This window comes from Mya arenaria, chromosome 12 (assembly GCF_026914265.1).
Source record: "Mya arenaria isolate MELC-2E11 chromosome 12, ASM2691426v1".
NCBI lineage: Eukaryota > Metazoa > Mollusca > Bivalvia > Myida > Myidae > Mya > Mya arenaria.
In genome coordinates, this window is record NC_069133.1 from 8800620 (window position 1) to 8818647 (window position 18028).

At 32.6% G+C, this 18028-nt stretch overlaps 2 protein-coding genes across 2 annotated transcripts in view; one reads left to right on the forward strand and one right to left on the reverse strand.

Annotated features, from left to right (window-relative positions):
- LOC128211482 (uncharacterized) overlaps nucleotides 1–18028 on the reverse strand; it is a 93788-nt gene that overhangs the window by 53089 nt on the left and 22671 nt on the right. The window contains exons 3-4 of the mRNA XM_052916323.1: nucleotides 16306–16450; nucleotides 13256–13358 (exon numbers count right to left, since the gene is read on the reverse strand). Coding sequence (XP_052772283.1) covers nucleotides 13256–13358; nucleotides 16306–16450 — 248 coding nt within the window. The remainder of the gene's footprint in view (nucleotides 1–13255; nucleotides 13359–16305; nucleotides 16451–18028) is intronic.
- Nucleotides 902–9406, forward strand: LOC128211484 (uncharacterized). Its single transcript, XM_052916325.1, has 3 exons — nucleotides 902–1253; nucleotides 2984–4794; nucleotides 8702–9406. Exon 2 carries the CDS (start codon nucleotides 3190–3192, stop codon nucleotides 4612–4614), a length of 1425 nt encoding a protein of 474 aa, XP_052772285.1. The 5' UTR covers nucleotides 902–1253; nucleotides 2984–3189; the 3' UTR covers nucleotides 4615–4794; nucleotides 8702–9406.

Genomic DNA, 18028 nt, shown 5'->3' on the forward strand with positions numbered 1-18028 from the left:
ATTGCTTTTTAAGTATGAAGTTAACCCTTTAGCATTATTGCATTATAATTGGTTCATTAAGATAACATCCCTTCTAACCACTCAAAACCTTATGCACATCACAGGAGATGAGGCCATGAGGTTTAGTCCTTGGGCCAACTTTAATCTAACTCTGTTAACGCATGAACAAGGTTTTTGCTTTCAAGGTCACTGTGACCTTGACCTTTGACCTGATAATCCCTAAAATCAATAGGGGTCATCTACTGGTCAGGCCCAACCTCAAATTCAAGTTTGTTGACAACCTCTTGGCATTTAATGTCACTGTGACCTTGACCTTTGACTAGATGACCCCTAAAATGTATAGGGGTCATCTACTCGTCAGGCCCAACCTTCATGTTAAGTTTGATGACCATAGGTCCAGGAATTGTCAATTAATCACTCCGACAAGCTGTGGTCAACTGACAGATGGAGGGCGGAATGATCGACGGACATACCGACCAACTGACCGACATGTGCAAATCAATATACCCCCTCTTCTACACAGGGGGACATAATAATGAGTGTAATTTATAAACATTGAATAATTTAGAACTGTGGTTCACCTGTGTATGAATTATTTGGTCTGCAGAATATTTCCCATGCATTGGAAAAAATATTTAATGCAACAAAACAACTTGTTTATATCGCATAATTACAAACTCTTCAATATTTTCACACAAAGAAAAACTAAGAAAAGGGTGAAAATGTTAATATGAGGATTGATTTTTATTTTTCGTGCATTCATGCAGTTTTCTAACTCTTGAAACATTTTTTTTTGCAATGGCATAAGAAAGGCTGTCCTTGATATGGATTGTAGATAATCAATATTTGCACTTTTGAAAAAAAGAGAGAAATTAATACCAACGAAAGCTTATCTTTCAAAGTAATATGATGGATTACAATTTCATACATCTGTGAAAATGATATAAAAAAATAAAAACCACATGCAATGAAACTAATAGTAGTATTTTTTTTATTTCGTGTGGGTCGAATCAAGTAGATTGAAGTGGATGATATAAAAACTTCATCATATCCTGGTTTAGAGCGTTTCGCTAATGAGTAAATACATTTCGAAGTATAAGATATTGGTATATAAAGATGCGCAGATGAATTATTGTGCAATAAAAAAGTGCTGGCAAATATTTACACACAGTTTTGCACCGCATTCTTTATAAAGGACATATAAGAATAAATGGAATTAATTTTGCAATGGTTTAATGCCTTATTTGTTTCAGGTAAGAAAAGTGAAAATTTTCTATTTAAAACATTTTAAAAATTTGAATAACAGTCAAAATCTTTTTTTTAACCAATCGGTTGACAGTACTTTTCAAATTATTTAATGTTTTAATTATCAAATTTATCGACATTTTATTTTGCAGTACTCTTAAGTTGAATCGCCAACAATTCATTATTTTATCCATTGTGCATGCACCATCTTTTAATAACACACTTAATAAAACAGATTAATGACTTGGTGAAAACTTGGTTGTTATTTTTGTTACAGAATTTGCAATGATGTGCAAAATAAACAAGCTGTATTTATGTGTTATCCAATATTCCATAATGACTTTCATATATATAGCATGTTATAAATCAACAAAATACCACATATTTTTTGTAACTGGGCATTTATTGGAATGCCATAACAAATAAAGACATCAATTGTCTGCAAGAATACAAGTAGTTGATTTCTTATCTGGCAGTAAAATCCGCCAGAAAGACAATGTAAAAAACTATCATGTATCATAAACATTTTATGAACGACACAGAGAAATAAAAAAGTATAACAAATGATATAATAATGTAGTTACATGGCATTATCAGTTAGCAATGAACACCCTGTAAGGGTAAGAGTGGTCTAGTGGTATAGGTGTCTGAGACAGCCTCTCACCCAAGAGATTGTGGGTTCGATCCCCACTAGGGGTACTTTCTCATGGCCTCTCAAAATACGACACAGTACTGGTTTCTGGCCAGGAAACAGACTCTAGAGTGATCTTATAAGCTATCAGCTTTAGTCACAATTGAGCTAAAATAAATTAGTATAAACCAATGAATCGAGATCTGACTTGATAACATTATATCATCACTATTGGAACTTTAGTTTACTTGTGGAGGAGGAATGGAAAGAGGTAGAATTCAAAATTTTGATAATCTCACGATGCATAATCACAAAAACCAGACTTAATGGCTAACAGCTTTTCATTGGTTGGCTACACCATGTGATGCTTAATTTAGAAATTGACCTATTGACGAAGAAACACTACAAGAAACCAAATAAATGGACAGTCACCATTGTAAACTACATAAAAACTTTTTATATTCCATAAAATATTATTTATGCCTAATAACCAAACAACTATCACATCTCTAGGTGGTAATAAATCAACGAAATACCACAGATATTTTGTAATTTGGCATTTATTGCAATGCCTAAACAGTTTTTTTTTTCAATTTACTGCCTTCTAAAGGAAGGCTGTTTTCCTTTGCAAAATTGTTCATTTTCCCCCAAAACTCATGATATTTCCCAATTAATTAAATACAGATTCTGTGAATGAATAAAAAAGCGAAATTAAACGAATTTATTAAAAAAAAATATAAACACCATCTTGGTAAGACTAGCTCTTTTTTTGCATAATGTATGCATGAAAAGTAAAAACAATTATATTTGCCATTTTAGCATGACTTTGTTGTAATTCCTACCTTTGCATAACATTAGTATAATAAAACATCAGTTGTCTGCAAGAATGACAAGTAGTTGATTTCTTATCAGCAGCAAAATCCGCCAAAATGTTATATATGCACAAATTACACATGACATTGCTGAATTGGAAGGCTTTGAAGATAAATGCTTGCTTCCTATATACCTGACAGTTGTTACTTTGAGGTGCCAACAGCGACTGCTACTTTGGTGGGTTGGTGAATAAGCCATATAACTTTATGAAGAGATTTATTCTGATTATTGCAGACTGAGTAATTCCCTGCTGGCATCCATGATACCCCGAGATAAACACTACAATCCCACATCCACTGCACAAAGTGAAGACAGTTTGGTTCGGAGCGTAGTTATTATTCTGCTACGAAATCAGTGGAAAATTAATTAACCATAAAAATGATCAGAAACCGTGTGAATGTAATGTTGATATATCGCTGGCAACTAAGTTTTTTAAAACTATGTGCTCTGAACAGACCCGCGAATTTTCTCAGGTTGCGGATTTACAGTCGGCAGTTGTACGCTTAGAAAATATGCTATCACTTTATAAAGAAGATGCCTACAAAGATTATCGTGAAGTAAGACGAAAAAATTTAGACATAGAAAATAGTGTTCATAACCTCAAAAGTCTATTTCAAACAGGGGATAGTAAAAGTCAAGAGTCGTGGCATCATAATTGTGGTATGAGAACTTCCAATGAATTGCACGGAATATTCAACAGAAAAAAACTTTTGAAAATGTTTAGATCATATATCTCAGAACTTTTAACAAACAGTGATGAGTTTCAAAATAGTGGAATAAAACAGCTGATTCATCATGGGGTTAAAAAAGAAATGGAATCCTATATTCCAAACTTAAAACCCGCTCCAAAACACACTAATCAGGGCAAAGGAGATTTCAATCGTAAAATGAGAGTTGATTCTAAAGATGCTCCAATCCTCATAAACCAAAGAAAGGAACTGTCTACAGATGACAGAAAAGAGTTCACAACAGACAGCTATAGAGATAATAATGTTCAGTCTGATGGAGCCTATCAGAATGATATGAAGAGGATTTATTCCATTTTGATCAACCAGGGTACTAAGGTTGAAGAGGTTACAGCTAACCTTGAAACAAAGATAAAAGAGCTTGATGCACAAACCAGGAATACTCATTCAAAATTAGAATCCACAGCACAGAGATTTGGAAAAAGCAGTATTACATCAGAGCTTAAAAATGTTCACAATAATATTTCAGTTATTGCAGATGCTTATCATAATGTGGAAAGAAAACCAAGAAATATCACCACCGGTCAAGTTAATTATTTGATTGATGTGAAAGTTGAAAGTATGGGCGACAATATAGTAGACCGTTTACTCCATGAGTCAAGTCCTCTGAATAATAAAATACAAGACTTAGAACAAAATGGAAGAATGTTAGCAGAAAACAGTACTGCAGAAATAACCAAAGTTAGATTTGAGCTGTCTACACTGATTAACAAAATGGAGAGTTTAAATTCCACGGTTTCCACTATGACACAAAGCATGCCACTTTTAGACAAAGTAAAAGAGTTTTTGCAGATTGTTTATGATTTAAAGCGATCTTTACCAAATCTAGAAGACTTAAGAGATAGCATATCCAATCAAACATCACAAAACCTTGAACAAACTAAAGCCATACTTACCTTAGAAAATAAAGTCAAAAACTTAATCAACAATGAAATTGTAGTCTTAAATGCCATAGATAATTATGACAACAGACTAAGTGAAATTTCCAAAGACATCCTTAATATAGAGGTTCGTGAATGGACGCAATATGACTTCAGCCACAGCAATGACAGAAACGGTTGTCATGGTAGCACAAATATGTTAAAAAAGGGCCAAAAATGTACGATAAACTCTATGTAAGAGTTGTGCTATGCTCAAGCACCCAGTATAAGATTTACATTGGAGATAACCTACAAGATCCATTTTTGGACATTGGTGACATGTATGGTTTTGGAGATGACCATTGTGAGTTTGTGGGAGGACAGAATTAAGCGTCCATGACAACAGGAATGCCCTCGTATTTGTCAAAACCAATGACAGGTAGGTTCCAATTATTTTTTAACATTTTAGTTATTCTTGATCTTCAAAATTTAAAACTGCACTCTCACAGATTGACCGTTTTGACGACTTTTTAATTTTTTGTCTTAGAATGAGCCATTTTTTGTGAATGTCTGGAAACTAGTGATTAAGACTGCTGACAAAAAATCCGGCGTGATCAAAAACCCTGAGGTTCATGATGCTTTATTTAACAGAAATGTATGGGAAATACCAAGGATATCATTAACTGGACTGCTCACTCATTATTATGCTTATGAGGTTGATACGTGGGTGAAACATAGCTCTGTTTAACAGTAGAGGGCAGTTGCCTAATTCTTGACTCTTTTTGAGGTTTAAATAGACAGGAGAAAGAACTGGGGAAAATAACTCAAATGAGATTTCACATAAAGAACATTAAACTTCTCTTTTTAGAATTAATGCGATGCAAGCATTTTGGAATGAAAAATAAATTATTATCAATGTTTTAAAGTAGAAATTCACCGATTTAATCTGTCAATATTAATAATCTTATTACCTCCCTTTGGTACAAATTAATTTAATTTAGCTTTCAATCAAAATATTTTATGAAAATAACAGCTTAAATATGCTTATTTCGTTTAAAATATATATATATAAACTATTTACTTCTTTGTTAGAAATATGGGAATTAATTGTATAATTCTTATTAGGAAAGTCACTTGATATGCAATTTTAGTAGTGACCTTGTCTGCGCTAAATTTAAAATATTCTTTTGTTTTTGTTTTGTGTTTGTATTTGCAAATAAAAGCATTTTTTTTTATCTTTCTGGGGATTAAAAATGACAAAACATTTAGAAAAGTCATTTGGATATACAATAACTTCAATAAAGTTACATTTCTAAAACATTCTGGGAACTTAAATCGGGTAAATCATTTGCATCTAATAATAAAAGCGCTGATAGCGCCGTATCAACTGGGTTTAATACGGGTTTTCACCATTATGATTTACGATCATGTGTGTATTAATAAGGTGCTGATATGTCGCACAGTGAATCCAAGAGTCCGCGTGTAAAACAACCCCAGGTTTATTGAAGCATGATGGCAAATGAAAAATTAATATTTTATTGACAATAAAATTAATGTCGCTGTGTAAGAAGGCAAACAATGATGGAGAACGTAACCAATCCGAGCAGAACTCCATCATATGGTGTTACATATGAGTATATATATACTAATCAAACTTTACTCATTAGAAAGAGTTTGCCTATGTTTGCCTTGTTATTTACCCAACAATTTTTAAACAGAATAAGAGAAATGGTTTCTTAATTAAAATGATGAAAAATTAAATAATTGATTTCAAACAATTGTAGATATATATACATCATATAAAAATAGCATACAATCTTTAATTTCAAAACTTTTTTTCCTTCATTGTCTATATGGTCAGCGACTCTCTTCTATTTCTATATCATCAGGTAACTTGTCAGCACTTTAGCACGTTTGTTATTCCCACTTGCGCTATCACGTGATGTTTTAAGCAGGGAAACTGTGTGATAATTGAGATCAATGAGACCATTGTTGCTTTCTAGGTCATTCCAGGTTTTAAGATGAGAATACATTTGTAATTCCTAACCGAGGGTGGGTTTATATGTCTAGGATACCATATGTAGCAGTTAAAATTCAAACAACAAACACAGTGTTCTTCAATATCTCTATATTCAACATTATCGAATGTAGATATAATATCGGAGCGTCATGAAAATATAAATATAAACAACCATAAAATAATGAATAATAACATGTTTATAAGTTTACATCGTAAACAGTCTAATATCTTATACCAGGTATGATTTACTCGTATGCAGATTTAATTAAATGGCTAAAGCATATAAAACACACATATAATACAAGCGATAACAACAACAACAACAACACAGTACATCATAAAACAAATCATTGACATGCAACTTACTGACTTATGGAATTAAACACTCCTTCTCCCTCGTACTCCCATGGTGACTTCTGTTATCCATGCATGTTATCATCAGTAACCAAACCCACATATATTAGTATATGGAAAGAGGTTAAAAGAATATCACGGAACTGCCAATCTCGGTTTAAATACAAAATCTGCTGATGTCGTAAAAAATACATGACAAAACTAAATAAATGCAGCTGAATGAAATAATGATCATTCCAATCCATTGCTAACCCAAGACAAACACAAAAGACTACAAATGCAAATCAATACTAACCATCAGAACATCAGATTCCAAGTAAAACAATCAAGTTTTCTAAAACAAAGTAAAACAAACATCTCTGTAGGCTTCAAATGTGCACGACAATCAATCAAGCTTGTGTTTCCCGCTTCTGTTTTACAAAGGCAAGGCAGAGAAATCTGTTTAACTTATTGCATTATCTCATTACAGGATTATCTCTCTTCGACTGTAAATTCACTTGGCTTCATCATTGTGTCACGTGATTGAATGAAGCGCTTAGAGTGGATAGTAATTCTTTGTTTACATTTCGATGTTCATTCATCTTTCGGTGCAGGGATACTACTTTAATGTTATCTTTATTTAAGTTCAACAGATTAAATTATTTAAATAGATATTGCGTTATGATTGATTCTTGCTTTGTCAAATCTACCTCGGTTATTTGAAACATAGCTTGCAATTAATATAGTCTACACTTTCTCAAACTATATATTTGGTGGTAAATCGGCTGGCGACATTTGTTACTATTAATAGGATTTTTCTGTTGTGAGTATCTAGTTTGTGGCTACACTGAACAGGGTTGAAAACAACCCTGTTCAAAAATCATCAAAATGCCAGAATATGAAAACCTGCAGTTTCTCAACACATCAGAATAAAACTATAGATCGTAAAGCAACACAATGAACACATTATAAAATGTTTAATCAAGATAAATCTTTCTGTATGATGAATTGATTTATGAAATATATTATCTATATACCATTATTTTTAACTATCATAAGAGATGCAGATTCACAGTCATGAATATCATATGAAATGGTGCCATAAACCAGTTCCCTGTACTTTGGCTTAACGCAAGATGGTTGTACCACAGTATATCAATAGATGGCATGACAACAATCTTGCATTAAGCCTTGATGTTGTATAAAGATTTACAGAAAAAAAAAACGAAAAAAAAAGAGTTTCTGTCTTAAATCTTGATTAATGATAATATGCTTAAAGTTTCTGCTATTTTTTATTGCATTTTGAGATTAAGTAAGCATGTTGCATAACAAAATGGTATTTAACCATCCTAAAATTGAAGTGCATTTTCATGTGTATGTGCTATAAAATATTTGTATGCATTTAAATTCATATTACATTCTGTGACTCCAGGAAACATAATGTGTTATTATTTGTTGTAATGTTTAGGCATAACGCATAACTTAAAATAAAATAGAAAATTACAGAAATGAGGCTTCTCAAATTTCACTTACTTCAAAAAGTATTTAATCATCAATAATTTAATTAAACTTTAAAATTGACACTGTGTGACTACACAAGAACATTAATCTGACTAATATAACCCGATCATCAAAAGATAATAATAATTAACATCTTAAGTGGACGCCAACGCTCATCTGAATTTCCCCATCGGGTAAGGGACATACCTCAAGAAATAATAAAGTCAAATCTTTTCGACTTGCTTGTTATATACCCATTGTGATGTAAACATATATACCAAATTTCATGTTTCAGATTATCCGCAATATCAGCAAATACATGCTTTTAGCATTAACGGTTGTGTTAAACAGATCTTGAATATAATTACTGACATAAAACATTTGCACATCTCCATCACCTATAATAACAACAACACCTACAACAACGACAACACAAAACAGACAGACTAAATTGAATAAAACTAATAATTATTTTCCTCTTTCTCTTTTTCAGGTTATAAACGACGCCACTGGGGTGAGAAACCTCACAAAGGGAGATTATGGGTTCTTAACTCCCCACCTATGTGCTATCAATGTGGAGTTACCATCCCTTGACAAGACCATTATCAATGCAGAGTTACCATCCCTTGACAAGACCACTATCAATGCAGAGTTACCATCCCTTGACAGGACCAACAACAAATTTCTTGAGCAAATAATCATTCAAAAGTTATGGAGAAAAGAAAGGCAGAAAACTTAGTATATAGTGTTACCATTTTGGAAGAAGTTAAATCAATCTAGAGTTACCGTTCTTGAAACAGGATACCTCAGTTTAAAAGCATATTGAGTTATGATCCCCTTACAAGACCAACCACCAAGTGAAATCAATGATTTTCTAACTCAATACAGAGAACTGTTATGGAAAGCCTTCTGTATGCAAACAAAGCCACTGATTGCAGAGTTACTTTCCATAAAATGAGGAAGTTCATGACAAAAGACTCTACCATGCTATGTCATTGTGCGTTAATATTGTGATGTTGCAAAAGAATTTGTCATCAGTAGGCAATGAATATGAATACAGTCGAACCCCGTTGGCTCGAACTCCCAGGGACCGGCGAAAATACCTAGAGCCTCAGAAATTTCGAGCCATGCGGTATTAATGCTTACATTCAGTTTAAATAAATCAGGCCTTTACATTTAAATTTGAGCCATCGAGGAATTCGAGCCAAGCGAGTTCGAGCCAACAGGGTTTGCCTGTACCATAAAATCCAACTATATAGTTGATTTTAACCTAAAAAACAACAACATGTAAATAAATGCTTTACTGTTTCACTATAGTGAATTACAATAAAAAACACTGTTTTCATAATTAACTGTTTAAGTGTATTTGTTTGGTCACTTTGAAATTTTCTCCCTTTTTTCCAGCTGCAGTACATTTTTAATGACTAGATCTACATATTTCAATCAGCTTTTTAATCCAAACTAGGCCACCATCGTGATATTTTTAATTATATCTGTACTTTTTTCATATTTTAAGAGTTCATCCTCTAGTGAATACTATAAAAAAATTATTGCCATTAAGTTGAGGCTGGCATTAACTCCTACAGGTACATAAGGCTCGAAAAAAGATTATGTATGTTTCTGGTTTCTCGACCTACTCTATTTTTCCCCAAATCTAAACCTTTTTATTGAGATTTTTTTTTATATCTATTTTTTATATCTATTTTTTTTTAATTAATTCTTTTTATTTTTGGACTTTCAACAATATCAGTAATGCACATATCAAATGTATATAATGTTCTTCAGCATACTAGTCATAGTTTTTGGTAACAAAATATTCTCCAGAAACATTTAAAAAAAAAATCCGATCTCCCTACCCTATTTTTGGGTGGGGGCCATGAAACCACTAACAAACATATTATTTATTTACGCCTAAGTGACTTTTTCCAGGTGGAAGCGAAATGTTTCTATCTACTTCATTATTGAATTTCTCTTAAAATCTTTTCGCTTTCAACCTCTGGGGACCATTTCAATAAACAATTTTCGGCAACTTCAATAATCTTAAATCCGTATATACATCACAATCGCCAACACATTATTTTGTTTTTGTTTCCCGAACGTAACGTTGTGTTCAGTTTTAATTCGGGCTAAATCTCAATCTATTACAGAAAAGCTCATTCTTAATAATTCACATTAAACGATTTTGATATCATTGTGGAGAGAAATATATACAACATCTTAAACAAAATTTAAAAAAATGGAAAAAAATTATGGTCTGGGAAAGCTCAATGTCTTTATTATATCTTAAATTCCTTTTTTCAAATTGCAGATAATACATTTTACAGTAAAACAGGTTGGCACTTGTAAAAGTTCGCAATGAAATTTTTTAGGTTTTTGGCATTACGCAACAACTCATGAACATATGTGACATTAAGTTTTTATCTTCCTCATTGGATATTTTTCATCACAGTAAAACCTGTACTAAGTGGCCACTTTTAGGAAGGGCAAATATGCTGCTTATGACAGGTGGCCACTTAATCCTGAGATGGGAAATGGCTGCCACTTAACCTTGAACACTTCTAGAATTGAAACTGCTTTCTAAAAATTTGATACACTAAACACATTCTTTCAGAGTCTAACACATGCAATATCGATGGCCTCACTTCAAAATAGCAAACCTGGATTTTTTTCTGTTTCGGAATTTTGAAATCATTAAAATCATATTACCAAAACGAATCGAATAACAAAAAATTTTGCCACTGAAAACATGGGATTTCGTAGCTACGACATTTGGAAGTGAGGCCATCGATATGTCTTACTGTCACCCATAATCAAACTTGAAAAGAACAAGGTTTGACTGTATTTAATTTTTCATATACACCTTCCTACCAACACCAAGACGAGGGTCGAATAACACCAAACAAACTATTAATTGTGGCTTTATGATATTATCAAAATCACAGTAAAATTAATTATAAGTTTCCTTACATTATTGACTAACCATATTATTTCCTCCCGACCCTACACTTTTTTTCCGTCATTGTTTTTATATTGCCTAAAAAATATGCTTTTAACAATTGCACATGTTAAAATTTTACCATTTATATGAAAATTTTCTACAAAGATGATATACCCTAATATAGGTCTGTATGGTACAGAATCCAGGTTCTCAAAAAATATAATTTATGCTTACATACCTACCTTATTACTTTTTTTCTGAGATGTGAGTGGAAACAAATAACCTTCTTTTTTGGCCTCACAGTTATGAAATAAGTTACAATCTAATATTATCTGCATGTCTTGAACATATTTTTACAATTAAACTTGATTAAATTTGCAGTACATTGCTACCATTTAACACCACTTAAACTTTGTAATTAAACCAAAAAACGAAAGAACCTATGGGTTGAAGTCTTTGATCATTGTTACAATCTGATGATAGATATAGATTTAAAGGCTTATAATAATTAAACCATGCATAAAAAGCGGCTGATATTTCCTTTGTTTGTACATTTCTTGAGAAAATTGGGTGTAAAAATTTATGAAGTATATTAATAAATTGCGTAAAAAACATGCAGAATAAAGGTTTATGGTTTTAATGTAACATAACACACAAATTCCTGCATTTATTCCCAACAATAAAAATAGCAACCATGGCATCTACATGCAATAAACTAGAGCTATCATGCTTGTGATGCAGCCAGGAATTAGGAGTGGTAAAATGTAAAGTAAGGGAATTAACAAGTAAAAGAGAGAAATGGCAGTTGCACATCAACCCATGCATGCTGACCAACATTCCTACCAAGTTTCATAAGTGTAGGTACAATACTCTAGGAGCTACGTTCCTACCAAGTTTTATGGGTGTAGGTACAGTACTCTAGGTGCCATGTTCTTTCCAAGTTTCATGGGTGTAGGTACAGTACTCTAGGTGCCATGTTCTTTCCAAGTTTCATGGGTGTAGGTACAAAACTTAAGATGTCACATGCAACGACAGATTTTTTCAGACCATAACTTTCTAAGTAAAGGGTCATTACACTTGGACTGAGACAAATGTGATGGAATCTAGTTAGGCCAGTGCACATCACATCTGTCAATCAGTCAATACCTTTCAAATATCTTTCAAGTATTAATGAGCAGTTTTAACTTATTTATTTTGGTAAAGGTCATAAACTGAAACAGATCACTAGAGACAATTGTTTAAAACCTTAATAAGTTCTCAGCATGTTATATCTGTTGCTTCGTTTGGGGATTAAAAAGATGATATTGGATAATAATAATTATTGGAAGAATATTGACTTATCAATACTCATTTTGGATAACTTTGACCAAACAAAATAACAAACCAGTTTTATACAATCAGCTGCTGGAGACAATTGAAAAACACTCGGATAAGTACTCAGCGGAGACAATTGTAAAACATTCGGATAAGTACTCAGCGGAGACAATTGAAAAACACTCGGGTCAGTACTCAGCGGAGACAATTGAAAAACACTCGGATAAGTACTCAGCGGAGACAATTGAAAAACACTGATAAGATCTCAGCGGAGACAATTGAAAAACACTCGGATATGTACTCAGCGGAGACAATTGAAAAACACTCGGATAAGTACTCAACGGAGACAATTGTAAAACACTCGGATAAGTACTCAGCGGAGACAATTGTAAAACACTCGGATAAGTACTCAGCGGAGACAATTGTAAAACACTTGGATAAGTACTCAGCGGAGACAATTGTAAAACACTTGGATAAGTACTCAGCGGGTTTTCTTTTAGCTAGTTTGACCATTGAAATGATTTGATTGTATAATAGAAATCAATGGATAAATATTGATCAATGTTCAATCAATAAATATTTTGGCTAAATTTAGCCAAACCAAAACATTAAGCCATTGTATGGCTGCAGGTAAACATTGAGTGTAAATTTGCAGTGTGGGTATAGTGCTAAGAGCTAAAGGGTCATACTCATGGCTACCAGAAATGAAAATACACAATTATCATGATAAAATGTGGTATAAAGCATAGTTTTATGCATATTTTTATTAACGTAAATACTATATGGGAAACAAACCTTATCCAGAAACCAGCTACGGCTGATCCCTCCATAATCATGGCCGATGCGTATCCTGTCCAACCTTCCGAGACATGGGGTTTCAATGACAAACTGGTCTTGCCTGCAAAATAAATGACTCGTAAAGAAAATTATGAAAACAAATTCAAATGGTAACATTCAAATCGTTTTATGTTTTTGCTGGAATATGTCAATGTTGAAGTGCAAACCTGCATTTTTTTCTCTCAGTAAAGATTCATATATATGGTCTTAAAATACCATAACAAAATAAAATGATGGTGGGAGAAAATGCTTAACCTAAGGTTTTTCTTAGCGCAATTATGAGTAAACAGAACAAGGGCATTTTTTGTAACGAAAGCCAATCAATTGTAAGGGTAGTTTCTCAGGAACATAAGAAATGCGTAAAATTAAGAAAGGGCAAGAACTCTTTCAAAAAAGGTCAAATTGCAATAGCCTGACAATATGCGCTGCGTAACTATATAGTCATAAACGTAAGAGGAGTTGCGAAGAAACCAATTTTAAATGTAAAATAAAGAAAGGGCAATAACTATCTGTGAACGTTTGATAGAAATCGCATGAAAACCGTAACAGGAGTTGCGAAGAAACCAATTTTAAATGTAAAATAAGCAAAGGGCAATAACTCTTTCAAAAATGGTCAAATCGGGAAAGCCAGACAATATGCGCTGCTTCACTTTATGATCATCAATCTGTGAAAGTTTGGTAGAAATCGCATGAGAAATGTAAGGGGAGATGCAAAGAAATTAATGTGGGACGGACAGACGCACACGCACGCACAGAAGCGCCCCTACCATTACTATATCCCCTCGCCTTTTCAAAGCGGGGGATAAAAATTAGAGGTAAGTTTTCTAGTAATGTATTACAAAGTTTCCTGTTTACAAAATTTCTGACAGTAAATGCAAAAGCGTAAAATGTGTATATATAGTAATGAAACATATATCTCGAAAGGTGATTTAAATGTGTGCCTGTTACAGAAAATTATAAATAAAAAATAAACAACCTACATGGGTTTAAATGTGATTTATTTACACAATGGTTTTGCTTCATGCTCTTCAGAGTAAATCACAATATTGCTTCATATTTTATTTGTTTTATAAATATATACATATAAGGACTGTGTTTATTCCTGTTGACACCTTGGTGGCTGTATCTAAAATTTGCCTCTTGAGTGTTTTATTGCAAATCGAGAGTCGAACAAGACGTTCCGGATCATATTATCATTGTAAATAACCCTTTTAGAACATAAATTACTGGTTTAAACCACTTATAAGAAGTGTTTTAACATAATAAATAACATTTTAATGACAGATTTTACTTTTTGATGTCATTTAAACTCTTTTTAAGTACTTGTGATGCATGACGTCAGCAGAATGGAATACAACAAGCATACTTTGCAGTATTTATTGCTTGCTGATTTACACTGCATATATAATAAATCACGTATTTCACAAACAAACAAAAAACTCATATTTATAGAATTCTGTTTGGTGGGAAAGGTGATAAAATATTTTTCAAGAACATTTATTTATACGGTAGTCAAATTCAAGAAAGAAAATCAGCTCTTTTCTAAAAAATAAAAATACACTTCTTTAACACTATTTAATATCAGGGGCTATCTTTAACTTCATATGAATTTAACTTAAAGGGTTTTGCATTACACTTCATCCTGTAAAAATATAAGTATAGCTAACAGTGCATTTAGTTTATGAAAAATCCTTGCAAACACTAATAAGCTTTTTTCCACCATTGCCTAACTGTTGATAACAAACCTGGCTGAATATATGGGTTTTATATTTGCTATCGCAATTTCTGATCACAAATGCAAGGACGGTTGTTGTTGTTGTTTTTGTGATTTTCATTTCCATATGTAAGGATGGTTGCTGTTGATGTTGTTGTTATTGTTGTTGTTATTGTTGTTGTTATTTCCAATCCCATATGCAAAGACAGTTGCTGTTGTTGTTGTTGTTGTGATTTTCAATCCCATATGCAAGGATGGATGTTTTTGTTGTTGTTGTTGTTGTTGTTATTTCCATTCACATATACAAGGATTGTTGTTGTTGTTGTTGTTGTTTCCATTGGCATATGCAAGGATGGTTGTTGTTGTTGTTGTTGTTATTTCCAATCACGCATGAAAGGGTGGTTGTTGTTGTTGTTGTTGTTGTTGTTGTTGAGTATCTCATTTATTTTATCATTTTATCATTACAAAGCACTTGCCAAGGAACATTTCTTGATAGGTTTTGACAGATATAGATGCATACATTTTCTTTTGCATTTTCCTGACTGAAGCTTAATGGAGTGTTACAAAAATTATCTTTTCAAATCTCTTCTGATGAAAAATATCAAATGCCAAAACTAAATTGAGAGTTGTTATCCACAAATATTGCTTATTTGAAGGTTACCTATCAGATTATTTGAACTTCTGGAAGATAACATTATGTCTACAACATTATATCCACAGTGCCTAATTGATCAATTTCTCCATTTGCCATAATGTTTTTTCAGCTCTATTCATGTTTTAGCTTAGATTTAGTTAATTTCTTCTGTTGCAAATTGGTTGTATGTGAAACAGGTTTAATTAAGAATTTATAGCATTTCTTCTTGCGATTAAGCTGTATGAACGCAGTAGGGCAAACTAGCACATTCCATGAAGCTAGCTAGTGCTTCTTGGACATTTGCTCACTTGCCCTACTGATTTCAAACACCATAAACAAAAGAAAAAATGTGATCAATACTTATATTTACATTTTAAAAGAAACATATATTGTGATTCAACACAAGCAGTATCTTCTGCAATTGAGTACTTTTTTAAAGATGTGTAACAGACAAGATACATTTGTATAAAAGAATAACTGATTTTGTAATGTCCTATATCATTGCATAAATGACATCAGGCTTATCCAATACAAAAGCAATAAAATAGTAAACAATGTCATCATAATACCTTACACACGCGCGTTATACAAAATAAACGTCATGTTTAATCTTTACAAAGGACTAGGCGAATGCATTTAGTATTACCACTTATTACTCACTTTTTTCTTTCAAAGTTGTTCTCCTTGCTATCAAGGAATTTCTCTCCCGAGTCACCATTTTCTCCGAACAGGATGATGTACACGTTGCCGTCTGTTCCAGCCCCTGGTTTGTCCCCAGTGTAGACCGTTATCTTGTATTTTGTGTCTGCAAATTATGATATTGTCGATAAGAGTAAATAATGTGATTTTACAATACTCAAACCTGAGTAGCAAATAGCATGTATTGAATTTCATGTGAACCCCGTTGGCTTGAACGTGCTTGGCTCTATTTTCCTCATTGGCTCAAACTGGTTGTTAAGGACCAATTTTGTTTCTACTGAATGTAATCATTCACGTTTGGCTCGAATGTTTTGAGGCTCAATGTGTTTCCACCATTCCCTGGGAGTTCGAATCAACGAGGTTCAACTGTATAATGTTTTTTTCACTACTGAAATACAATCAAAATCTATTTCTTTTTACACATTTCATGTATTTCAAAACATTAAAGTTGTATGCATATGTGTATGGACCAGAGGCCGTCATACAATATGATGTTTGAAATGGAGATTGACAATACCTGGATATTAAATTTATACCCATATTTGATACTCAAAAAAAGCAGGTTCGGGTAGATAAATATGAGAGCATTTTTAAAAAAAAACAAGAGCTGTCACAGAGAAAGCGCGCTCGACTTTTCCGCCGCTTTTCAATGTAAGGATTGAAAAGGTTTGGCGAATGATGTATGGATCACTGTTAGATTAGATTTCAATGCAAAACATGGTGTGCTGAGATATAAACATAAATGTGGTTCCATGCAAAATATTAACGAGAATTTTTTAGTCTAATAATAAAGGGCCATTATTTGCAAAATACAGTTATCTAACTTGGTTATTCAATTAAGTTGGGTGGTTGAATACCATTGTATAAAGTCTCAATGCAATACATCAAATAGTTGCTGAGATATTATCATATGTGTGCTAACATGCAATACCTTAACCAGAATTTCTAAGTCGCATAATAAAGGGGCAAAAATTATATATTATAAAAGATAGAGTTATTCCAATTGATTAAATAAGAAGGTTAAATAGATGGGAGCCTGTGTGTAAAATTTCAATGCAATACATGATGTATTTGCTGAGATATTGACTTAAAAGTGGTTACATGCAAAACCTTAACCAGAATTTCTATGTCGAATAAAAAAGGGGCCATTTTTTTAATTTATTGCAAACTGGATTTATCTTACTTGGTTATTTAAGTAGATGGTTGAGTACCATTGTATAAAGTCTTAATGCAATCCATCAAGTAATTTCTGAGATATTAACCTATGTGTGCTTACATGCAAAACCTTAACCAGAATTTCTAAGTCAAATAATTAAGGCCCATAATTTGCATTATATTCAAACAAGTGTTATCTTTGAATACATATCCAATGTTTCAATGCAATACATGAAATATTTGCTGAGATATTGACTTAAATGTGGTTACATGCAAAACCTTAACCAGAATTTCTAAGTCGAATAATAAAGGGCAATTATTTTGCATTAAATGCAAACTAGAGTTATCTAACTTGGTTAATTAAGTAGGTTGGATGGTTGACTACCATTGTATAAAGTCTCAATGCAATACCTCAAGTAGTTGCTGAGATATTAACCTATGTGTGCTTACAAGCAAAACCTTAACCAGAATTTCTAAGTCGAATAATAAAGGGCAATTATTTGCATTAAATGCAAACTAGAGTTATCTT